At 36.0% G+C, this 26,925-nt stretch overlaps 1 protein-coding gene across 2 annotated transcripts in view; it reads right to left on the reverse strand.

The window, feature by feature from the left end:
* vav3 (vav guanine nucleotide exchange factor 3) overlaps positions 1 to 26,925 on the reverse strand; it is a 200,657-nt gene that overhangs the window by 145,370 nt on the left and 28,362 nt on the right. For both annotated transcript variants that reach the window (XM_030123624.1, XM_030123623.1), the window contains exon 2: positions 8,158 to 8,274. In XM_030123624.1, coding sequence (XP_029979484.1) covers positions 8,158 to 8,274 — 117 coding nt within the window. The remainder of the gene's footprint in view (positions 1 to 8,157; positions 8,275 to 26,925) is intronic.

Here is a 26,925-nt window from a genome sequence, read left to right on the forward strand (position 1 = left end):
ATACTAGTTCTTACTCACTTCACGGAGATAATACAGGGTGGCACAAAAAAACGGGAACTTTTTAACAATCCAATAAAACCAAGAGTGATGGAAGAAAAATATTTTATTCATAGTAATTGAAACCTTAAAACATGCCATTAAAGAAACAATGATGGAATTTTCATTTTTTAAAAATTACTTCCTGTAGATGGCGTCCTCCTGTACGAATGCGTTCTTGAAATCTGCTGTTGAGATTCCTCATTGACCGCTGCAACATCTCAGCTGGGATACTGTGAATTTCATCCTGAATTCTCTGTTTTAACTCATCCACAGTTCTTGGTCGAGTCGTGTACACTTTACTCTTGAGATAGCCCCACAAGAAAAAATCACAAACGGACAAATCTGGCGATCTAGGGGGCCAGGGAACGTCACCGAATCTTGAGATCACACAGTTACCGAACAATTCTCGCACAGCCTCCAATGATTGTCGTGCAGTGTGTGATGTCGCTCCATCCTGTTGAAACCAGGTTTCAACAGCACCATGACGTCCTAAGTTGTAAAAAAGGTCGGAACTCCCTCTGCGCAGCTGTCAAACTATCACCGTTTTTATAAAACATTTTTATGGCTAACGCATGCTGTTGCCCGTTCCACTGATCCATAGTTACTAAAATGGGGGTGTGTTTACTTGCTCAAGGTCACTGTCTCGCAGTGCTGCCACTGGCTCATGTCTGCCAGTACGCACTTCAAAAATTCCCGTTTTTTTGGGTCACCCTGTATTAAAAAAAAAACTTTTTGTTTAAGGAAACTGTTAATTTCAGTCTAACAACAACTGGCAATTGATTTACACTCAGTCATGTCACTGCAGATCAGGTTTATCAAGAACATAAAGCTGAAGTAATGGTATGAATGTCAGTGTATTATGGGATGGTGCACAAGCGTCCACTGTGTTGGCTGATATGGAACGAAAACAACAAAACCCATGAATATACAAGAGAACAGCTGGAGAAGAACTGTCCACTGGAGTGACCAGTATGTATGAAAGGGTTAATATCTTAAGTGTAATTTTTGCATTTCACAAATTCATCCCAAGGGTCGGACTGGACCCTTTGGTGGGCCGGATTTGGCCCCCGGGCCGCATGTTTGACGCCTGTTATCTAAGGGTTAATACACACAGGAGTTAGGACTGGATTGTATAACCATTGTTTTTAATGACTTTTGATGGTTTACTTTTTTCCTGCGACTGTATTTCCATGTTAATTTGGTCAAAAATGTTCTGTATATCACATAAAAACAGATTTAAATGTTCTGTACGGAGCATCAAACATAGATTGATGAATATCTTTTGTATCTGTTACTGCACAAAAACCCTAATTCAGCAGAATGAGGCTGTTTTCCGAAGCCTCCAACTCCACACTGATGCATAAAGATAAAGATTTGCAAAAGGCTTTGTTCGCGTCTCTGTGGGTTTAGTTTCCCTGCGAGGACGAAACGTGCCAAGAGCCCAAATGTGTTTTAATTATACACGAATTAATAGCCAGATGACTTAATTCTCCTCTTAATCTAAAACAGCAGGGATGAAGATGAGTTACCGGCCTCATCAGATGCTCATTTCACTTCTTTATTCTCGTGATAATATGTTTTTCATGTGATCGGCTGAGGCGTTCGCTCTTTAAGTGGGTTCATATAAACTGTCATTAATGATGTCAAAGGTTAATACGTCGGCGCGAAGTCAAAGCCGTCATTACAGGGTGTGTTTCAGAGGATACCAACCAATTAGACGTCGCATATTTTCTGTAATTAAACGGATTATTAAGAGTCGACCTGCAGAGTTTGGTAATTATATCGTAATTAATAAAAAGTTCAGTCTAATGGTGATAGTTTGGGCTGAATTCTACGTTATTGAACGCTAAACTAGCAAAAAAAAAAAAAAACACAAAGGAAAACTGTAAATCCTCTACACTGTAAAAAAAAATCTGTAATTTAACAGAATTTTCACTGTTTACTTTACAGATTTTTCCTGTATTTTCAAGATAAAGGAAAATATCAATGAAATGACAAAAACAGACTGTGATTTTACATGTCAAATGTAAAATAACAGAAAAACTGTAATTGTGAATAACCAAAAAATCAAAAATTTTTAAAAGAATTTTTTTTCTTTTTACCCAGAAAAATACAGTTAAAATACATTTGCAAATGTATCATAATTTCACAAATATTTCTTTTGTATTTATGAGATTAAACTGTAAATTTAAAGTTTAATATTTAAAAAATAATAATAAAAAGGGATAAAATTACTGACAATTAACTGTAAAAGAAGTATTTGTTCTGTAAGTTTAACAAGACTTGTTTGTTAATTGACAAATAACAAAAATGTTGAATAAATGTATTTTTGTGAATGTATAACATGTATAAGCACTGATAAACTGTTCAAATACAGTTTTTATCAGTGGATTGTACAACTGAGTCTCATTGAAAATTATATATATATATATATTATTATTATTATTTTTTTTTTTTATTGGTGATTTGATTGTTTTAATACATGTAAATATTCTTTATTAAACATTAAAAAGTAAAAAAAAAAAAAAAAAAAAAAAAAAAAAAAAAAGGCAAAATCTCATGTAAAGTTAGGGCAAAAAAAATTATTTTAATTATGGAAAATTACCCTATTTTTATGAGATGGTTATTTTCTGTTATTTAACTATTTTTTCGGCACCCCTGCTGCCTGAATAATACAGGTTGTTTGTTTGTTTTTTTACAGTGTAATTTAAGGAGACAAAGCCATAAAATGCATGAAAATCTGCATAAACTGAACATGAATTAAATAAAAACATAACTCTTGTTTAATGAGTGTACAGTCCAACACCAGGAGAGTTTTTCTGGTAAATGGAAGTCAGCTGATTTAACAAAAAGATATATTTTTCATGCTTATTAACCTGACAGTGAGTCATTTCCATTCTATCATGTGTTTTATTTTCTCATGTAGATGCTCGTTCCGTTTTATTAGAAATCATTAGTTGCTGTTTTTCACTTCTTCATACGGAGCATATGATTACATCAGTAATTTATGTCATTTTTGTTGGTTTTGTCTAGTTTGTCTTCAATCTTTTTCCATTTTTTCGTTTTGTTTCATCTTTAAATCACAGATTGGCACTAAATCGCAAAATCAGACTCAGATTTCTGTCTTGTCCCATCATTTTTGAACTATTTGTCATCTGACTTTTGTCTGTTTCTTTGTCTGGTTTTCATCCAATTTTCATGTGATTTTCATCTTATTTTTATCTGTTTTTCATCTATTTTTAGTCAGATTTTCATCTAATTTTCAACAGTTTTTTTTTGTGCATTTCTTTGTCTGGTTTTCATGTGATTCCATCTTATTTTCATGTGGGTTTTGTCTGGTTTTTCTCTTTTTCTTTGTTTTTTGTCTAATTTTTGTGGGATTTTCATCTTATTTTTGTCTGCTTTTCATCTGTTTTTAATCGAATGATCAACAGTTTTTTGTCTATTTCTTGGTCTGGTTTACATTTCATTTCATCTTCTTTTCATGTGGGTTTTGTCTGGATTTCTCTTTTTCTTTGTCTAGTTTTTGTGTAATTTTCGTGTGATTTTCATCTTATTTTTGTCTGTTTTTCATCTATTTTTAATCAGATTTTCCTCTAATTTTCAACTGTGTTTTGTCTTTCTTTGTCTGGTTTACATGTGATTTTATTTTATTTTCATGTGGGTTTTGTCTGTTTTTTCTCTTTTTTTTTTTTTGTCTGGTTTTTGTCTAAATTTCATATGATTTTCATCTTATTTTTGTCTGGTTTTCATCTATTTTTTTTAATCTGATTTTCATCTCATTTTCAACAGTTTTTTGTGTATTTCTTTGTCTGGTTTTCATGTGATTTCATCTTATTTTCATGTGGGTTTTTCCCTTTTTCTTTGGTTTTTGTCTAAATTTCATGTGATTTTCATCTTATTTTTGTCTGTTTTTCATCTATTTTTAATCAGATTTTCATCTCATTTTCAACTATTTCTTCATCTTGTTTTCATTCTTCCACCAAAAATGCAACCGTTTGGTTTCTTCAACTCAACATTAACCCTCATCTATAGCGAAACAGTGATTTGACATTTATCGTATCATTTTCATGGTGGTAACATTTGGACCCATCATCCCTCAGACCCTTTTTTTTTTTTTCCGTCCGCAGGCGTAAATGGAGGATTTTCTCTTCCTGTGATGATTGATGACTGCCTCTTCAGAGTTTCTTTTCACTGATTTCATCAATACTAAATGAATGATGACACCTAATCAATCCTACGTCTCCGTGCCTTCCTGTCATCTATGTTCAGATGCGTGACCCCGTCGTCTGCTGAAGACCTGGTATCTCATGAACCGGGGTCTGCTCTGGTCTGGTCTGGTCTGGTCTGGCCACGGCGGCATCGTTTGCGCTCTGGGCTGTGATTTCTAATTAAACCTTCCAGGGACTGGAGGCTGTGGAGGATCTGCAGACGCTCTCACAGCAGTGCATCCAATGACTGAGAGCCCTATCAAAGTAATGAACCCCAGGCCAGACTTTTAACCCCTCATAAAGTCTGCACGCTGAGGCATTTTCACTCTAATGAGAGGAAGCCATTAAAGCGCCGGCTCACGTTGCTTACTTCAGCACTGGAGCAGGATTTAGGGTGAGAATAAAGCGACGGCGTGGCTGAGACACTGTTTATTTACAACTGGAGTGCTGAAAATGTGACCATAGGCGAATGAATTAACCCTTTAAGACCCAGTGCAGCTTTGGTGGTGATTCTAACATAGTTTTGTCTCTATATTGAACTTTTCGTAAGCGATTTATCACAATTTACATTTACATTTATGCATTTGGCAGACGCTTTTTTCCAAAGCAACTTACAGGGGAAAACCAAAAAATTAAAGATAAATAAATAAAATACAAGAAAAGATTAAAGACATAAAGCAGCTGTACAATTAAAAACAGTGTCGTACAGAAGATTAAAAAGCAAAAGTATAGACTAAAAATACAAAAATAGGTTAAGTAGACATAAAAACAGCTGTACAATTACAAACAGTGCCGTACAGAAGATTAAAAAGCAAAATTATAGACTAAAAATACAAGAATAGATAAAGTAGACATAAAAACAGCTGTCCAATTTAAAACAGTGAAATAAAAATACCAAGTAAAACAACAGAATAACCCTAATAATACATTTAAAATGGAATGTGTGAAAGTGCTACTCTAATATTATGGTTAGTCTTTTCATTTTAAGTGAAAATCTGGTATTTTCTTGTGTTTAATTTGCTGATCATTAGGGCTGTGACCAGTAGTGTAGTGGTCCCTGGAGAAGTGGATATACTCTCGATTTTTGCCTTTTTTTATTTGCCAAGTTCGCAAGACCGTCTCTGCGTTCTTGGTATTGAGAAACAGCCTGAGACTCACACAGGAAACCAAAACTATCTGCTGCATGAGGCTGTAAACCTTTATTTCTGCTGTAAAGTTATTTTAATGTGGATGTCTATGGGGACTGACTCAGTTCTGGAGCCAGCCCCCTAGTGGACATTCATGGAACTGCAGGTTTTGGTATTTCTGCCTTCGCCTTGTAGGAAACATTGCATTATAGGTTTGCAAAATTAAGGCTATCGTGACTTTATTTCGGTCCATTCGTGGCAACAATTTATCTTTCCGTACTAAATTATTTCATTTTAGAACTTGCAAAATTTGCGGAATGTGCTTTGCTACCGGTAACTGTGCGATCTAATGAACACAGATGTTTTAGACTTTTGTTATAGTGTAAAAACATAAAGCCTTTCACCAATACAACAACACAACAACATCACACACAGACTAAAACTCCAACAACCAGAGAAAACTACATGAAACTTGTACGAGTTTTGTTTGAACTTGACTAAATGTTATAAATTTGTGACTCATCTTCAGATTGTGACAGATCCTTATGTGATATTTTGGCCGGATCCCACAGACCTGATGACACATTTAGGGAAAAAAAAAAAACTATTGTGTTTGTGTGTAGGTGCATTTGATATCATCAGTCCATCTGCTTGTGTAAATGAGGCCAACTCTGACACAAAACAGTCAAACTGCATCGAACCAACAGGATAAATAAAAGATTTCAGCACATTAAACCCAGTTTGTGAGGAAAATAGGGATTTAGGATCCATAACAAGGTAAGAAATACATGAAAATATAAACTGAGGATACTGTTTTAACAGATATTACACGGTGTTGAGATTCAATTTGTATTTTTAGTGATTAAAGAAGATTATCATGTGCAAATTTACATCTGTCATGGATTTAGTTTTGCTCAGTTTACATCTAACATCATAACATAGCACGCATCAAATCCACATTTATAAGAGATCTTTAGTGTATTACATTTTAGTATATTATCTATGCATATCTTTGACAGATGGATGTGCAGATTTGGGATTGTTCCAGGTCCAATCTTGTCGGTTTATGGTTTTAATCCTTCTGATATTGTCTAGAATTTTGACTGAAAACAAGTGTATCGTCTCCTTGGATATTCCCATATTTCGATGCATTTATTCCAGTGATACGGCAAAAATATGGACGTGATATTTTTAGTTTTGTTGCATTTTTATCTCCTGTGTCACAGATTATTAGAGTAAAATCATCCAAGCATCATCATCATCATCATCAACAGATATTTCACTGCAGTAAGAAACATACAAACAAGTGGTTCCAGGCACAACAAACCCCGCCCCTCGCACGTATTGTAGCTTATTTTGGCATCGATCCAGCTGATGTCATCACGTCTATGCATGTGCAGCATGGACATAGACAGCATAGACAAATGTCGCCCATTATAAGTAAATGGGAAAAAAAAGATTTAAAAAATGTATAAAAAATTTTAACTTTCACCTACTGTTCCCAAAATGTAATCACATCTATTCTGCGTAACTGGCAATATATAAACAAAATTTGGTATGAATTCAACTGATAGTTTTGCTGCTAGAGTGTTAACAAACTAACAAACAAACTGAACCAAAAAACAATACCCCTTGCCTTCCCTTCGGGGGAGGGGGTAATAATTCCATAAACGTACAAGGGGTGAATTCAGCATAATTCAGTTCAACACATTCAACATACATAGGTCTTTTTTAAAAATTATTATACATAGGTCTTTTTTATATATATATATTTTTACTTATATTCGATTTTATTGCACTGTAAAAAAAAAAAAAAAAAAAAGAAAAAAAACAACTAATAAAACAGTACTATTCCGGCAGCAGGGGTGCCAAAAAAATACTGTAAAATAACGGAAAACAACCATCTCATAAAAATACAGTAATTTTCCAGAATTAAAATACATTTTTTTGCCCTAACTTTACATGAGATTCTGCTTTTTTTTTTTTTTTTTTTTAACTTTTTAATGTTTAATAAAGAATATTTTCATGTATTAAAACAATCACATTACCTATAAATAAATATATAAATAATTTTCAATGAAACTAAGTTGTACAATCCACTGATAAAAACTGTATTTGGACAGTTTATCAGTGCTTATACATGTTATATATTCACAAAAATACATTTATTCAACATGTTTTGTTGTGAAACCTCCCATAATTACACAAGATATTTGTCAATTAACAAACAAGTCTGGTTCAACTTACAGAACAAATACTTCTTTAACGGTTAATTGTCAGTAATTTTATCTTGTTTTATTTATTTATTTATTTATGTTTTAACAGTATTAAACTTTAAATGAACAGTTTAATCTCATAAATAGAAAAGAAATATATGTGAAATTATGATACATTTGCAAATGTATTTTAACTGTATTTTTCTGTGAAAAAGAAAAAATTTCTTTTAAAAACTGGAAATTTTATGGTTCTTCACAGTTACAGTTTTTTCGTGTTATTTTACATTTGACATGTAAAATCACAGTCTGTTTTTGTCATTTCATTGATATTTTCCTGTGTCTTACAAATACAGGAAAAATCTGTAAAATAAACAATGAAAATTCTGTGAAATTACAGATTCTTTTTACAGTGTGGGCTAAATCTTGGACATCAGGTACCAGGTGCCATCTCATGTAAATGTGTGCTGGTCTGACAATACATTTCCTTGAATCCTTGAATAAATCCAGTTACGGAACCTTCTGGACATAAATCAGCCTCCATCTCCAGCTTTGGTCGTGTCTTACCTTTCCGAAGTCCCTGACGTCAAAAAGGTCGAAGGCTTCGAACATTTCGCTTTTCCTCATGCCGAAAACGTCGCCGCACGCCGCCAGGAACGTCCTGATGTTCTTCAGGCAGAGGAACTGCAGAGGGAAGACAGAACGGGACGGTTTATGAGCGAGACGCCAAGAAATGCACCGACTGTTTATCAAATATGATGAGTCAATGTCTTTCACTTTCAGTTCCAGAGATGTATGCATTTTTAACCCTTCTCATGCACACATTAGTAGAAACACTGATTTTTTAAATCTATTATTTTCCTTACTGAACTGAAATCCTTACACTTTTTTTTTTTTTTTTTTTACAAAATAACAGAGGAAAACTGGCCACAGAACTCACAGTAAGGAATATTTTACCTGTTTTTTGGCAGGATTGTTGTGCAAAACCTCCAAACGTAAAAAATATTGTCATTTTCTTGCAGAACTGTATTTATAAATAGTAATATAATCAAAAAGCACTATTATTTATTGGGGGAAATGGCATTCTGCAAGAAAAAATATGAGTTTCTTTAGTTTTCTCAAAAAAGTGCTAAAGGTTTTCCTCTTTGGCCATCAAATTATTATAAAGAGAAACAACATGACAGTTTAGAGATATAAAAGAAAAGTAAGTGATTAAATGTGTGTGGAATGTGAAAATCCACTGTTATAAAAGACAAATAGAACAGATATAACAGTAGATCATAGTTTTAGGGCTACGGGCGATATTTATTAACAAATATATAGGTCAATAAATTGCATGTCTGTCATAGTTTCCTGTGTATAATTCCAAATTTGGCTATTTTTCATGGGTTTTTGTCTACGACTGGTCAATCCAAGATGGACGCCAATCACAAAAACCCGACATGTATGAAATATACTGTTAAAAAAACACTGAGGGTTCAATCGTGGACATTTTGAACCCTTCATGTCCACTCTTCCTGAGACTTTACATCAGGGAATTACCCACAATGCACTGTGTTGTGACATTAAACACAGTAAAAACCCCAAAGCTTAAGAAAAAAAAAAAAAAAAAAATCGACAGTGATTGACCAAAATGTACAAATTAATACATTAACAAGGATTTAAGATGATTCATAAAAGCAACAAATGAGAGGATCTAAATCTGCATTCGTTCAGTCACATGACACTTCTGACCACGCCCACTTAGGAGACAGGAAGTGAAATGTTTCGTGTACGCTGCATTATCTTCGGAAACGAGGGATCTTTGGTATAAGCGTAGATCAACTGATGATCTTTATTAGAGATGTAACAATATGAAAATTTCATATCACGGCTATTGTGACCAAAATTAAAACGGTTATCATTATTATCACGATTACAGTTGTCCCTCACTGTAACGCAGTTCACCTTTCACGGCCTCGCTGTTTTGCAGATTTTTTTTAGTACAAGTTTGCACGCTTTTTTTTTTTTTTTTTTTTTTTTTTTTACAGCTCATGAATGCGCATTGTGTTCTGCATCCTGATTGGCTAAAGGCGACCATACACTGTGCAATTATTTTGATCGTTGCATCCAGCTCCATTTCAAACTGTGCGAATCAATCGTACCAAAAAAATATTGGAAAATAACCAAAAAAATATGGCCAAAAACATATTGGAAAATAACAGAAAATAACCATTTCATAAAAATACAGTAGTTTTCCAGAATTAAAATAGTTTTTTGCCCTAACTGTACATGAGATTCTGCTTTTTTTTTTTTTTTTTTTTTTTTTTTTAACTTTTTAATGTTTAATAAAGAATATTTACATGTATTAAAACAATCAAATTACCTATGAATATATATATATATATATATATATATATATATATATATATATATATATATATATATAAATATAAATAATTTTCAATGAGACTCAGTTGTACAATCCACTGATAAAAACTGTATTTGGACAGTTTATCAGTGCTTATACATGTTATACATTCACAAAAATACATTTATTCAACATTTTTGTTGTGAAACCTCCTGTAATTACACAAGATATTTGTCAATTAACAAACAAGTCTTGTTAAACTTACAGAACAAATACTTCTTTTACGGTTGTGTTCTGCGTCTTGATTGGCTAAAGGCGTCCATACACTGTGCGATTATTTCAATCGTTGCACGCAGCTCCATCTCAAACTGTGCGAATCAATCGTACAGTCAGGCTCACGAATCCTGTTCTTACACTGTACGGACCGATGCTCGTATGCGACCTGACTGCTCACACTGTAGGACCATACACCAGAGGATGCACCACACGTTCCAGTGTTGTATCCGGAAATACAACGTTAAAATACCAAGGAATCCGTAAAAGTGCATAGACGATTGTGTATTGGCGTGAGTCACGAAATGGTAGTGCTAAACAAAAACCAACGAGCTGCTTTGGTAATATGTGCCATTATCTGTGAGGAATGAAAAAAGAAGAAAAGACGATAACGTGTTTGGTGCAGGAGTTGGTTGTCCAGACGTGGACAGTATGGGCTGTCAGTCCTACAGCAAAGGGAACTAGAGGTTAGCTGCTAAAGCTAAACTGCACTAGGCCAATAGCCAGCTACCGTTAGCTTGTACGCTACTGTACGCTTCTGTGTTCGCACATGCACAGTGTGAGAATTTGAGGCCCATCGGTTCGTGGCACTGCTTTGACAGTGCCATACACTCACGAGGAGCGAGCAGGATTTCAAACAGCTCAGTTTTCCTTGCGAACACACGATTGCTGGTCGTGAGGTGTCAATCGCTTTTCCTTACCCCATGTACACTGCACCAAGCACCACACGTTTAGAGGCACATCTGGCTCCATCCCAGAAAGAGTCGCACGAGTGAGAAATGGTCTCTAAAATCGCACAGTGTATGGACGACTTAAGGGACTGTAGACCATTGTCAATCAGTCTCCTCCGTGCCGTGTCTCCTGTACAGTACAGAATGCGTTCTTCTTGCCACATTTACACAAATGTTCGATCACTAGCGGTGTGACTCTGAAGTGCTGTATGTTTACAAGTTTTCTCCCCAACAAAACCCACAATGTCGATGAAATGTTGTGCACCGACAAAGGCACCTGCAGTCGCACCCAAAAGGCAGAGGAAGATGCTAACCATCGCATAAAAAGTTGAACTTCTGGACATGGGTTTTACAGCCTTAAAACATATATAATAATTGTAAAAAATAAAGCTGATTACTTCGCAGATTTCGCTTATTGCGGGTTATTTTTAGAACGTAACCCCCGCGATAAACGAAGGACCACTGTATTGCTTAAATGTGCTCAAAAATGTTCAAAAAGTACTTATGCACACACTGAAATAATTTAACCAAGTTGTATTTTGGCAGTATCACCGTGAGTTTTCAAAGTAAACTCGGATTTAATGATAACACTGGTCAACAACAAATTTGTTGTTTCAGTTTTTTGAGCTGATTTAGGATCATTTTGGTGTGCTGAATCCAAAAATCACATTAATTTTGCTCAGTCAGGTCAACTTTCTGAACTATGCTACATATTGGCTTTTGAACATTTTTGCTTACATTTATGGGCATTTTCACATCATATGATACAAAATTCTTTCATATTTCTTGCAATAAACGAGTTCTGAAGATTTTACTTTTGCCAATTTTTGACTGTTTTTTTTTTTTATATTACAGGTGAATGAAATGGCTTCGACTAGAAGATCTTGCAAAAATAAGCCTGACGTATTCTGCTACATCTGCGGTGAATACACCATTGTACCTAACAGGAATCAAGTCACAAGTTTCATAAAGTGTGCTTACCAATCTTATTTTGGTATCAATTATTATATTTTGTGAGAAGATCAAATTTTTCAATATCAAATTAGCAAAAAAACCTGACCTGATTGAGAAAAACAGATGTCATTTTTGGATTTAGCGGTGCAAAAGGGTCCTAATTCAGCTGAAAAAACCTAGACAACTTGCAAAAAACATTTTTTTGTAACCCAGTGTAATTAGAATTTAACCAGTAATACTAACCATCTGGAATTTTACTGCAGTTTATCGTTATAGGGGTAAACGTTACATCCCTAATCCCTATAAATATCAGGATAAACTGACCCACACGTGTGAAAAGGTGAAACTTCTGCTGTTTTTCTTTGGGTTCAGTGTTGCTTTCAGCATCTGAGCTAAACCAGGACATGCATCTGAAGACCACAGCTCTAAAAGATGGATGAAAGTGTGTTTACAGCCGCCACGAGACTGTCTCCTTTCATTAATATGATGTATTTCCTGTTGAAGTAGGACGGCGGAGGAGACGGTAATGAGGGAGGCGTCATGTAGGAAAAGCAGCCAGCGTTGGGTTTGTTCCAAAGCATCCGGAGTGATGTAAAAATACAAATGACCACCTGAGTATCTGTAGGCTTTTCACGTCTTCCGGTGAATTATTTAAGGCTATTGCAACTTATTCCCAGTATGATTTGTGATGCTTTCTTCGTTTCCCTGTTGGATATAGATTAACACAGTCCAGGATCAGACCCATGTTTTCTGTAAATGAACAAATATGCATGTGATGTTATTATTCTGAATATGACAGATGTTGTATTAACAGCTTATTCTGTTTGTACATCATCTGAGTGGAGCATTTTCAGACTAAAACATACGATGTACTGTCTGATATTGTTCCAGTTTCTTTTGGATTCTTCAGTCGTTCGGGAAAGTAATCTAGTTTGGAAGTTTCACTGCAGGTTGAAAATACAAAAAGAAAAAGAAAAAAAAAAAAGGAAAATCAATATAGAGCTGAAGTCAAGAGCCTTATTTTGGAAAGATTTATATTACAGTCACTGACAAGAGCCTAGACTTTGATCCCATTTGGATTGTGCACCGTTTACACAGACACTATATGGACAAAAGTATTGGGACACGTTGAATTCAGGTGTTTCTTTTCTAACAGCGGTCTGGGATATATTCTTATTTTGTTTCCTGGTGTTGGAACAACCTTCAGATTATGCTCCGATTTAATGATTTTTGTCTCCACTCGTCTCTAAAGATAGATTTTGTCTCATATACTGTACCTTTCCTTCCTCCTTCTCAGCTTTACTTTTATCTGTTATTTTTAATACGTGTTATATTCTATAGATCTTTGAGTTTATGAGTTTCATGAAGTCCATCAGCTTTAAGATTTACTCACATGCTTTAGAATTATATTACAGGGTAAAAACATTGTTATGACTATTAATACTGTTATCACTTTATTATAACTTTTATTCTGTGATTTTACATATATATATATATATATATATATATATATATATATATATATATATATATATATATATATATATGATAGCATAATGAGCTACTTTACTACTTAACTTTTTACTCTATTATTAGTAGTAGTAGCAGTAGTAGTAGTAGCAGTAGTAGTATTTACTACTTTGCCACTTGTTCTTACTAGTGCTTTCCAATGTGCAATTGCAATTTTTTCACTACTGTTTTTATGCTTTTTACCCCTTGGCCAGTGATAGCCAAATGGGTATTGTAACCATTTTGTTGTCCGTCTGTCTGTCGTAATCGCATTATATGAACTAGAAAAGCACTCGGAGAATGCAGACCTCTGCCAAGACAGATCTACCCCCCCCCCCGATCACCACCAAAATTTTATCATTTGTTCCTTGTGCCACTATCAACATTTCCTGAAAATTTTGTGAAAATCCATCCATAACTTTTTGAGTTATCTTGCTAACTGACCAACAAACACAAAAACAAACAAACCCTGGCAAAAACATAACCTCCTTGGCGGAGGTAACCAGATAGAAACATATGTAAATGAAAAATGTGTGGTAAATGGGATTTTCAATGTTAAATGTAAATGTCCACAGAGTCCACATTCCACAGTGGATGTGGACAATTTTGTGCCAGATACAAGATATTGTTCTAAGCTACAGGTGGGTCAAATTGGAGGCTTATCGGAGTTGTTTTGAATTTTTTATGAATTTTTGAAAATCACTCAATGATGAGAGATAGGAAAATTGTAGATTTTGTGACCTTGCTGTGACCTTGAACTTTGGCCTACTTGGCCCAAAATTTAATGGGTTGGTCCCAGGGCCTAGGCCTATCTGTGGGGAAGATTTGGTAAATATGGTTGCAATAGTTTTCCCGTAAAGTTACAAACAAACAAACAAACAAACACTCAAAGCAAAGTGATCACAATACCTCCTGGCGGAGGTAATAATGCACTGACATATCTGTACCAAATTTATACTGTGAAAGCGTCTTGGCATGGAGCAGAAGCCATTGGAAAATAAATGACCTTTACCTACTTTTTCAAGGTCAAATGGAGATATGACCCCTTTGCTGGGCTGATACGTTTGCTTGAAACAGCTTTGTGCAGTTATAATATCTGAGTACTTTCAAATATAAATATGTATAATAATAAATTTTACACAAAGACAGTCTAATTTAAATTATAGGGCTGGAACTTCCAACAGAATTTTACACTATATTTGGCTGATGGGGATTAAAAGTGCACAGCACCTTATGTTTTATAGTTATTGGATCACTTTTTAGTTACTTTTTTCTTGTGGTATTTCTTGTGTGTATTGTTGGTGTTTGTGCTGCTTTTGGAACCTCAATTTCCTGAGGGTTTTGCCCAAAGGAGCAATAAAGTTCTATTGTATCTAATGTAATCTAATCTAATCTAATCTAATCAATACTAATCTAATCTAATCTAATCTAGTCTAATCTAATCTAATCTAATCTAATCTAATCTGTTCAATGACATGTGTAGTCATGTTTATTTCATGTAGATCTTGTCAATATTGCAATAATGTTAGTCTAAAATGATGCACAAATACAGTTTCTTGCTAGATACAACAAAAACTTCAGGAAAACTTCAGCTGTAACAGCTTTTGGCCTGAGTGTTGGTTTGCACAGCTACATGTAAACACCAACATTAGTGTAACACTCATTTTCATTGCTCACGTAAACAGTTTATTGGAAAGAGAACATTATGTGCATGTAAAAGTCATCTTTAATGAACTTTAGCTCCTCCTCAAACTCCAATTATTCCCACGCCGTGAATAGGTGCAGTTATCTCCAACAGAAAAGGGGAAGAATGCGTGTCTAAATTCATCTGGATGTTGTGACAGTTCAATCTGAGTCACGGTCTCATTTCCGAGAGGGGAAGAAGAAGCATAATGCAAATAAGACGGAGGTAGAAGACAAAAGAGGCATCAGGTACTTCAGCGGCTGTTTTTTATTCACTGTGGGCTTAATGAGACCCCGAGGTGCACACGGAACCCAGGAAATTGCTTTAAAATGTCGATAAGTGTGTTTGCTAATAAACAAGGTGGTTTTCGAAGAACAGCGGACTTCCCTGCTTCAAATCTCGAGCTAATGAACTTTAATGAAGCTTCATCCCGAGGCTATTTATCCAAATTATGCGGCGATAAAACTGAGGGGAGCGCAGGACTCTTTCAGATGTCGTTTATACAGTCGGAGGGTGAACGGGAAGGTGTCGACACACTGAGGTTTGCTAACTCGCTGTATTTCTGCCCTGTGGCTACAAGCCTTCCTGTAGCTGACACAGGATGGAACAAATGAGGATGCTGCTGAAAGAAATACCTCAGGAAGTGAGGCTTTTTTCGCCACATCACCGTCCACCTTCCACCGCAACACTGGGATTGATTTAAGCGCCCGGTGTCGTCTCTGTACGCTGTGGACGACTGTTGGCCAACCGTATCGATCTGGACCGAAACACTGATGGGAATTCAGCTGATATTTATAGATAGACTAGATCACTGGTGTCAAACATAGGGCCGGCGGGCCAAAACCGGCCCCCAAAGGGTCCACTCTGGCCTGTGGGATGAATTTGTGAAATGCAAAAATGACACTGAAGATATTAACAATCAATGGTGTCCAAATCCTTTTACTTCAGGTTCCACATACAGACAAATATAATCTCAAGTGGGTCAGTCCAGTAAAATATTAACGTAGTAACCTATAAATAATGACAACCGCAAATTTTTTCATTGTTTTAGTATAAAAAAAAAAAAGGAAAATTACATGAAAATGTTTACATCGACAAACTATCCTTTTTCAAAAAATGTGTAATCTTTTTTTTTTTATTTTTTTTATTTTTTTAAGTGAACATTGTTTGCTATAATTGTTACTGCTTTCTTAAATTTCTTTATATGTGTCTGTGGAGGTGTATGAGAATATATTTGCAGCTGTGTAGGGGGAAAAGAAATTAATTGAACTGTATAATTGAATGTATAATTGTACTGTACTGAAAAAAAAGAGAAAATTTAATAAAAATTAAGTTTAAAAAAAAAAAAAGTGAAATCGGAAATGTCTTAAGACACAGGTGTCAAACATGCAGCCTGGGGGCCAAATCCGGCCCGCCAAAGGGTCCAATCCAGCCCCTCAGATGAATTTGTGAAATGAAAAAATTATAATGAAGATAATAACAATCAATGACGTGAAAATCATTTCAGGTCAATTCAATCTGAAGTGGGTCAAACCAGTAAAAAACAATCATAGCAACCTATAAATAATGAAAAACGTAAATTTTTGTCTTTTTTTTTTTTGTGTAAAAAAAGTAAAATTACATAAAAATGTTTATATTCACAAACTATCCTTTTACAAAAAATGTGAATATCCTGAACAAATATGAACAACCTGAAATTTCTTAAGTGAAGTATGTGGAATTGTACTGATATTCTGCCTGTTATTAAATGTTTTGTGTATTTGTAGATCCACTGTGATCTGCAAGTTGTAATGCACATGTATAAATGATAGACTGAGGTGGAATATTGTTATAATTGCACTTATTTTTCTTAAGAATTTTCAGGTTGTTCATATTTGTTCATGCTATGTTCGAGTACAGTTTGTAGATGTAAACATTTTCATTACTTACTTTTTTCACTCAAAAACATAGAGAAAACTTTGGTGTTGACATTATTTATAACTTCTTAACCTATTATTTATATTATTGTACTGGTCCGGCCCACTTTACATCATATTAGGCTGAATGTGGGCCCTGAACTAAAATGAGTTTGACACCCCTGTCTTAAGAGATTTAAGTGCAATTTTATCAATATTCTGCCTGTTAGTAAATATTTTGTGTTTTTGTAATTGTAAAGTAAGTTGTAATGTACGTGTGTAAATGATAAACTGAGGCAGAGTATTGCTTGAATTGCACCTGTTTTTCTTAAGACATTTCAAGTTGTCCATGTTTTTCAGATTTTTAAGGAAACTTTATAGATGTAAACATTGACAGAATTTAATTTTACTTTTTTCACTGTGATTACTTTACTGGTCCGGCTCACTTGAGATCTTATTGGGGAGAATGTGGCCCCTGAACTAAAATGAGTTTGACATCCCTGGACTAGATCATTGGTGTCAAACATAGGGCCAGCGGGCCAAAACCACCCCCCCAAAGGGTCCAGTCTGGCCCTTGGGATGAATTTCTGAAATGCAAAAATGACACAGAGGTTATAGGATGAGCTAGGGTGACACAGTGGTGTAGTGGATAGCACTGGTGCCTCACAGCAAGAAGGTCCAGGGTTCAATTCCAACACCAGTCAATAAGTGGGACCTTTGTGTGTGGGGTTTGTATGTTCTCCCATGTGGGTTCTCTGTGATTGTTTCTCTGTATGTCAGAGATGAACTGGTGACATGTCCAGGGTGTACCCCACCTTCACCCATAAGTAGCTGAGGTAGGCCCCGGTGACCCCTGTGACCTTAGTGAGGAGAAAGCAGGTTCAGAAAATGAATGAATGACACTGAGGATTAGGGATGGGAATCGATAAGAATTTAATGATTCTGATTCCATTATCGATTTTGCTTATCAATCCAATTCCTTATTGATTCTCTTATCGATTCTCATTGGATGAGGGAATAAAAGAGTACAAACGGGTGTGTTTGCATTAACTGTCTTTTATGTCCATCTCTGCACAGAAAATATAACATATAAAGTATGTACAAATGATAATAACAGATGATGCCAGGCCCAGTGTGTGTGTGTGTGTGTGTGTGTGTGTGTGTGGGGGGGGGGGGGGGGGGGGTGTAGAGTGAAAGTGAAACTAAAGAAACTTTACTAATTCCTCTATTGCCACATTCCCACTACGTGGAACTGGTTCGACTCTGTTTGTCTCGAGTTGTTGTGCACCTCATTTCCTTTCCCCTACCTTCGGAAACTTGTATTTATGGGGGTACGACATTTGTTGTCCACACTGGAACCAGAACTGGGTCCAGATGATGGCCCAGTGTTCACTCTGCCGCTAGATTCACAAGCGCTGCTAAGTAGCGAATCAAATGAATCCCATGCTGTGGACAAATGTTTGAACATATTGGAGGGATTCCACCCTTTAGAAGACATGGAAGCTTTGACAGTGTTCCAGTGGACCTGGTGTCGTCTGTTTAGACCGTTTCTGCCTCAACGCCATGTTGGCTACGTTCTGACCAAAACAATGCAGCGTACTCATGACGTCATCGATCATGCGTAACGAAGGCGGAATCAATAAGCAGAATAGTTAAGCAGGCAGGCAAACGATTCCAAGGAGTCGAGGTACTGAGATCCGCTTCTCAAAAAGAACCGGTTCTCGATTCCCATCCCTACTGAGGATATTTACAGTCAAGGATGTCCAAATGATTTTAATTCAAGTTCCACATAAACTGCAAAAAAGGAGGGGGTCTAAAAACAAGATAAAAACACTAAATCTGAGGAGAAAGGTCCTCAGAACACATGAAATATTTGTCTATGGAGCAAGATAATTTCACTTGACAAGATTTCTTGAATTCAGATGTTAAATCTAGAAACTAGAGAAGCACTCAGAAAGCGCAAACCTCTGCCAAGGCAGATCAGCACCCCCCCCCCAAAGGCTTTTGCACAGTACTGTACGTGCACTGCATGTATAGTATGGTTTATATGCTAAAATACAGAATGCATTGCAGTGCATACTGGCCATAGAGTAAATTTTACTCCAATTTTGAGTGGGACTAAATGTTATCCGAAATGGAGTTAAATTCAACTCTCTAAGAGTTAAATTGACACTGTGGATATTAAATAGCAGAACGCTGACTTTTCCTGAACAGAAAGACAGTAAACACACAGATGTAACTGGTTTGATCCTGTTTAGGTGTAGGAGTTTGACATGTTTCCTTCAGAAGTTAAATGGAACAGAGCCATCATGAATGTTAGCAGTGACACCTGTACGTCACCTCCTTTTACAAACCAACACGTCTGATGTGAATGGAAGTGCATTTTACAAAGACAACAGCACTGATGATACCAGCTCTGTGTACAGAGTCACCATTTAGTCATTGTCATTCAAGGGTTCAAGGTAATTTATGTGTCCATCGGGATTAAATGTCAGCGTAAAATGAAAATCAATGTTATTCGAGACAAGAGAAAATGCTAAATTATTTAATTTGCAGAAAATGACACGGTGGCAGTCAAGGACGAGTAGTGGTTAGTCATTAGTTTAACAGGAGCTGCAGATGGATGCAGCTCTGGTCGACTGTTGACGTACGAAGGAATATTAACCCATAAAGACCCAAACCTTCTTCGGCAACCAAAACCATCTATTGAACTAAACTGTTTCTCATCCTATCAATACAATAAATAAACTGGTGTAAAATGCAGTTTTTCATCTTTTCAGGGTCATCAGATATGACCCATTTGGACATTCAGAGGCTCTGTAGTTACCGTGGAAACACTGTCATCTTCTACAACATTGATTCACCAGTAAAACCCATGGAGTTGGATCAATGACAGTGGATGCAGACGCTTATTTTTGTGTTCAGTTATTGATATTTTTGCTATAAATTCACTTTTTTCCAGTTTTTTGAACTGAACTAACTTTAAAAAAAAAAAAAAGAAAAGTAGGTAAGACAAGAAAAATAAAACAAATTAAATGAATAAATATGAACAAAATGAATTTGAAAAAAATCCATGAAATAATAAGTAACATTAACAAAACAAGATACAAAGTCAACAAACTTAAAAAAAATAAAAATTAAACAGGCAAAAAAAATTAACAAAAATAAATAAAATTATAAAATAAACTGTAGATGTCCATGGAAGCTCAGATTAAAGTTGAAGGGTATTATGTTAAAAAAAAACTGAAAAAAGTGAATTTATAGCAAAAATATCAATAACTGAACACAAAAATAAGCATCTGCATCCACTGTCACTGATCCAACTCCATGGGTTTTACTGGTGAATCAATGTTGTAGAAGATGACAGTGTTTCCACGGTAACTACAGAGCCTCTGAATGTCCAAATGGGTCATATCTGATGACCCTGAAAAGACAAGAAACTACATTTTACACCAATTATTTACATGTATTGATGGAATTAATGGTTCAACAGGTATTAAACAGTTTAGATCAGTAGATGGTTTTGGTCACTGGTGTATATTTGGGTCTTTATGGGTTAAAAGAGCCCAGCCCTGCATCATAGTGTCAGTATTTTTGTCCAGATGTCTGACTATGCAAATGTTTGACAAGCTCTGGGACGATTACTCATTCCGTGTCATCTCGAGAAAAGAAAAAAACAAACAACCTAAAAGAAGACGTGAAATTTCCTGTGTTATTCATAACACACCTTCAGCCTTTGTGGTACATAGTGAGATCACATTTGCCTGCGTGGCGCATGTCCATGCATCAAAAATGAAAAGCCTCTTCTCTCCAATTGAATTAGTCTTTACAGTCGGCTTCACCATAGAAAGGAAAGCCCCAAGCCAATGAGCTCCAGATAAGAGGTAGCGTACAGCAGCGAGCCAGCGAGTGAGCAGCGAGTGAATAATATTGAATGTTTACACTTGTATGCATCACTTTCTTTTATCAGACAAGCACATCTTGTCGGCCTGGAGTCTCTGGAGAGTCCCAGAGGACCTCGGTGTACTATCTGAGGGAAGCAGCTTCACAGAGCACATATGAAAGACTGCACTGAGCCCGAGACACTACAGGGGGAATTGTATTAACAAGAGCGCAGCTGCATGAGGCAACCAGTAACCGTTCAACTGGCAGCTTTTCTTCTGCATTTGTGACTCTCCAGGGCTCCAGAAGTGAATGAAGTGCACGGCTTTCTGTGTGGATGCACGTGGACGCTATCAGTATTCAAGCTGTGTTTTAATAAACCAAGGTCATTAAAGTAAAGGAAGGGTGGAAATATGTATCAAAGCATGCTGCGCAATTTAATTTATGTGATGGGTTTTAACAAGAGACGGGGGGGCGGTGTAGCCAAATCTGGAAGAAGTACGGAAGACTCAGGTCGAAGGACTGGATTCATCTGAGTTTTGTCTCGTTTTGGATAAAGACGACTTGTGATTTGGTTTCGATATTGTACTCATTTCAAATATTTTTATTTCGAAGCTTTAGTACAAGTACAAGTTTGGGATCCCCTGATTGGTACGCTATGCTTCGTTTTTAATATCGACACAACGAACGCACATTCAGAAATAAACAGCATTGATAGTGAGAAAAGAGGAAGGACAGAAGAAAAAAAAACAAGAACAAACTAGAAAAGTACTCGGAGAGCACAGACCTTCACCAAGGCAGATCTGCCCCCCAAACCCCCCCCACACCCCGATCACCACCAAAATTTAATCATTTGTTCCATGTGCCAGTATCAACATTTCCTGAAAAGTTCATGAAACTCCGTCCATAACTATTTGAGTTATCTTGCTAACCAACCAACAAACAGACAAAACCTTGCAAAAACATATGGTAACAAGATATTGTTATAAGTTACGGGTGGATCAAATTGGAGTCGTTTAGAATTTTTTATGAATTTTGGAAAATTGTTCAATGATGAGAGATAGAAAAATATTAGATTTTGTGACCTTGCTGTGACCTTGAACTTTGGCCTACTTGGCCCAAAATGTCATGGGTTGGTCCCAGGGCCTAGGCCTATCTGTGGGTACAATTTGGTAAAGATGGTTGGAATAGTTTTCCCGTAAAGTTGCTAACAAACAAACAAACAAATACCCAAAGCAAAGTGATCACAATACCTCCTAGTGGAAGTAATAAAAAGCCAAAAAAAACCCACACAATTTAACATCTCATCCACCCCCTCCCTCCCCACATTTCAAGACTACACTCAAGACCACAGCTGTAGGGATATCACCAGATTCATGGTGCATTTCCTGATTTATATGTTGATATGCAGGTACAGATTAACTTTATTGATCCCCAGGAGTAATCAGGTCAGTAAAATTAAAGTCAAGCTGAGTCTTTATATAGATATTGTTACTATGATCCATTACTTTCAGATATAAAACTTTTCCAGTTCATGACTCTTCTTTCCATTTTCTGCCTCATTCTGCTACTGTCCAAAAAGGGGGGAGGTCTGCGCTCTCGGAGTACTTTTCTAGTTACCTCCGCCAGGAAGTATTGTGATCACTTTGCTTTGTGTGTTTGCGTGCGTTTTTGTTTGTTAGCAAGATAACTCAAAAAGTTATGGACGGATTTTCACAAAATTTTCAGGAAATGTTGATATTGGCACAAGGAAGAGATGATTAAAGTTTGGTGGTGATGGAGGGGGGGGCAGATCTGTCTTGGTGGAGGTCTTCTCTCTACGAGTGCTTTTCTTGTTAATATTGTTTTCTAATTAATATTATTACTACAGTTTGGAAAAAATCTTGAAAACATTTCATTTGGGTATAAATATTTTTCGATTGATGATTATTGTTTCTATTTGCTGCCTCATTCTGTAACTAATCCATCCAGTCATTTGTCCGTCCATCCATCCATCCATCCATCCATCCATCCATTCATATGTGCATCTATACATCCGTCCGTCCATCACATGGGTGAAGGCATGTTACACTCTGGACATGTCATTAGTTCATTGCAGGACTGATATATACAAACCCCTTAAACCATTTAAACCAGTAATATCTGCAAACATTTGTTCCTCTAATGCCCCTGTGTCTAGTCAAAATATGCATGTTAATCTTTATATTTTTGGGGGGGGGTTAAAAATAAAAAAGTACAGGAAAGAAATTCAAAGGGGAAAAAATCACCAAATTCTTCAGTTTTATTTAGATTTTTCTTGAATAACTCTCATATTTGCGACCCCTCAGAGTGTTGATCTTCACACCGGTGCTTGTTTATATAATGATAACAGCTTCAGAAATGCAGAATTGCTTCAGCTATTATTATAAACTACTTAGAAAATGGAACTGAACCACATCCAAGGCAAATATATGCAACAATGTCAGCGCACGTTTCCTGCAAATAACCTCATTGTGTTTGAGACTGAATTAAGGGCAGATTATGCAGCAACATCTCAGCAGAAAGCTCCAGTGATTCAGCTTGAATGGAAGTGCAGGGTTTAGACGAGCAAAGCAAACATCTGGAAGAAGAAGCAAAAAAATAAATATTCCTAAAAGACAGACCATCCTGCTGCAGAGCGTTTGATATGAGCCGGGTCGTGCTCTGGATCCACAATAAGTATCCACTTTCTGCAAATGTATTCCTTCATACTAGGCTGAGCTCCATAGCAACAAGCTGTAGCCGGTTACGGCCCCGGTGAGTATTGTGGGGTTTAATGAAATCCTGCTCTTGTTCTCCAATAAATCTACACAATGACAGACAGTCTGAGTTTGACAAACTCCCAGACGTCGTTGAGCATCAGCTAACGTCGATCAAATGGATATGCAGAGGAAATCAAGGTCTGATGCAACCTGAGCTGAACCTGAGGAGAACTGTCCTTAACCCTTAAAGACCCAAACAGCAACTGGCGACCGAACGCATCTACTAGAGCTGCACAATAGATCATTTGAGCATCGTCATCGCAATGGACGTGTGTGCAATAGTCACATCATAGGTCCTGCAATGTAGGGGGTGAATGAACTCAACATGTTCTCATCTAACTTCAAGGGTACCTGACACAAACTGTGTGCAACGATCCACCAATCACAATTATTCTTAATCAGTTTGGAGTGAGTCACTGGAAACAACATTGAAAAATGAGCAACGAACAAGAGAAGATCATCATAAACGAAGACTTGGTGCCAAAAAGAAAAGCAGCGTCAGTTATCTGGAATTATTTCAGCTACAAGAAGGATGAAACTGAAACACGTGTTCTGTGTCGATAGTGTCGTCCACCTGTTGCCACAACAAGAGGAAACACAACTAATTAGTTTAACCTTTTACGTCGGCACCACACAGCTGTTATTGGGTCATTCCATGGCAATTCAACCAATGGTCCCCACATGACCCCCTCAGAAAATTCTGAAAAAAATTCACACTTGTTCACCTACCAGATAAACAAACACATCCAAAACTTTAATGTCACATCTGTAATAGTTTAGGAGATACAGCCCTTTGAAAATTAATGTTTTGTTTTGGAGTTTTTTTCCCAAATTTTGCTAATTTTCTTTGCGGCCAACTTTGAGGAGCTATATTTCCTTAGGTATTCAAGCCACACTGCTGAAACTGACTGTCTGGGGTGAAATCCCCTTGAAAAGACCATATTTTGCCTCAAAATAATTGTAGGTGTCTTCATGTTTGGTCCATGAGGCCTTGAAATCAGGCCAAAAGGCTAATTCTTCCAAATGTCCTCTCTGTTCAAGGCATACACTGTGACATAATGGATGAATGTAGAGACCTTTTTTTTTTTTTTGCATGGATTCTTATGGTCAAGATGCAACAATATACTGCAAAAAGACGACATTTCAATGAAAAGTGTTGCTGTGAGGCAATGAATAAAATGGGTCGATTTCAATTTTTCACAAAAATATTCTTTATTTGAGCGCCCAAATTACCATGTGGCCAGTTAATGAAAATTTTGAAATTTTTACTATGTCTTCAAATGTTTCAAGATATTGTGCACAAAATTTTAGCTTTGGGATAGAACTGGTTCTATTTTTAATATTTATTTTTACTGCATGACTATATTTTCTTCAAATTGTATAAAAACGCAATATACATATCACAGGGTTAAAAAAAAATTGCAATGTCAGTTTTCTCCAATATCGTGCAGCCTTACCATCTACTGAACTAAACTGTTTAACACCTGCTGATCCATTAATCCTATCAAAACATGTAAATAATTAGTGTAAAATACAGTTTTTCGTCTTTTCATGGTCATCAGATATGACCCATTTGGATGTTCAGAGGCTCCGTAGTTACCGTGGAAACACCGTCATCTTCTACAGTATTGTTTCCCAACCATTTTTGGCTCATGACCCCATTTTGGCATCACAAATTTCTGGCGACCCCAGGTATTCAAAACAGACTTTTTTTTGGGCTAAAATTCATTTGTTTTTCATCATGTAATAGTTTGCTATACTATGTTGCAAATAAACCTTAATTTTAGACGACATTTAATCTATTGAATTAAGCAAAAAAATCTTGATTTAAGCAAAAAAAAATCTGCCAATGGAACAAGTGTAAATTATCTTGGTAAGATTTCTTGAAATAAGATTTTCCAGATCGATTGTCTAAAAAAAAGTTCTTATATGTCACTGAAAAGTTACTTGGACTAGAAATGAGAAAAATACACTTGGTAAGATTTAGATTTTTACCCCCACCAGGAGGTATTGTTATCGCTTTGCTTTGTGTGTTTGCGTGCATGCGTGTTTGTTTGTCTTTTAGCAAGATAACTCAAAAAGTCATGGACAGATTTTCAGGAAATTTTCAGGAAAAGTTGATACTGGCTCAAGGAAGAAATGATTAAATTTTGGTGGTGATGGGGGGGGGGGGGGGGGGGCACTGATCTGCCTTGGTGGAGGTCTGCGCTCTCTGAGTGCTTTTCTTGTTTCCAGTGTTTTTATTGTGTTTTATACATATTTTTAATGTGGATGTAAGGCTGTGATTTCTATTTTGGCCTCTGCTGCTGCTGTCTTGGCCAGGACACTCTTGAAAAAGAGATTTTAATCTCAGTGAGCTTTTTCCTGGTTAAATAAAGGTTATAATAATAATATATGATTAGTAAATTTACCCTTTCATGCATGAATTATGAGAACATTAATCAAGATGTTTTTTCTATATTCCTCTTTTGGCATATGATCAATTTTGTTTTTTTTTTGTTTTGTTTTTTTATGAACCTATTTTTCATAGAGTTGCAAAAATGTCCACTCAACTGGACACCATGTGTTGAATTTTTGAAGCAAAGAAACATGTATTTATTGATATACTGTGTGAAAACTATGAAATAAAAACATTAAATGCTGCTAATTTGATGTTCTCTCACATTTCAACATGCACTACAAACAAAAAGTTATGTGTGTGAATTGAATTGAAACACATTTTTTTTTAATGACCAGACATAGTTTTATTTACAAATGGCAAAAATGACAAAAAAAAAAGACAAAAAAAAAAAAAAAGAAATATCCTTAACTTTTTGTTTGTAGTGTACTCTAATACTAGTCATCGCTCACTTCATGGACATAATATGCCAAAAAAAAAAAAAAACTTGTGTTGTTAATTACAGTCTAATAACAATAACAAGGAATTGATTTACACTCGAACATGTTAGATCAGGTTTATCAAGAACAGCAAAGTTACAGTAATGTTTTCAATGTCAGTGTATGGGATGGAGCATAAGCGTCCACTGTGTTGGCTGATATGGAACTAAAACAACAAAATCCATGAATATACAAGAGAACAGCTGGAGAAGAACTGTCCACTGGAGTGACCACTGTGCATGAAAGGGTTAAATAGAGGAAAAGACATGATTTTTACAGAACAAAACACAAAATATAGAGGATAATATTACAATAAATGGTGATAAATCATTTAAAAAATTTAAATCTAGAGGAAAACTAACTTGGGAACTGACACAAAAGTAACACTGGATATTTTATG

This window comes from Sphaeramia orbicularis, chromosome 20 (assembly GCF_902148855.1).
Source record: "Sphaeramia orbicularis chromosome 20, fSphaOr1.1, whole genome shotgun sequence".
In the NCBI taxonomy this organism is placed as follows: domain Eukaryota; kingdom Metazoa; phylum Chordata; class Actinopteri; order Kurtiformes; family Apogonidae; genus Sphaeramia; species Sphaeramia orbicularis.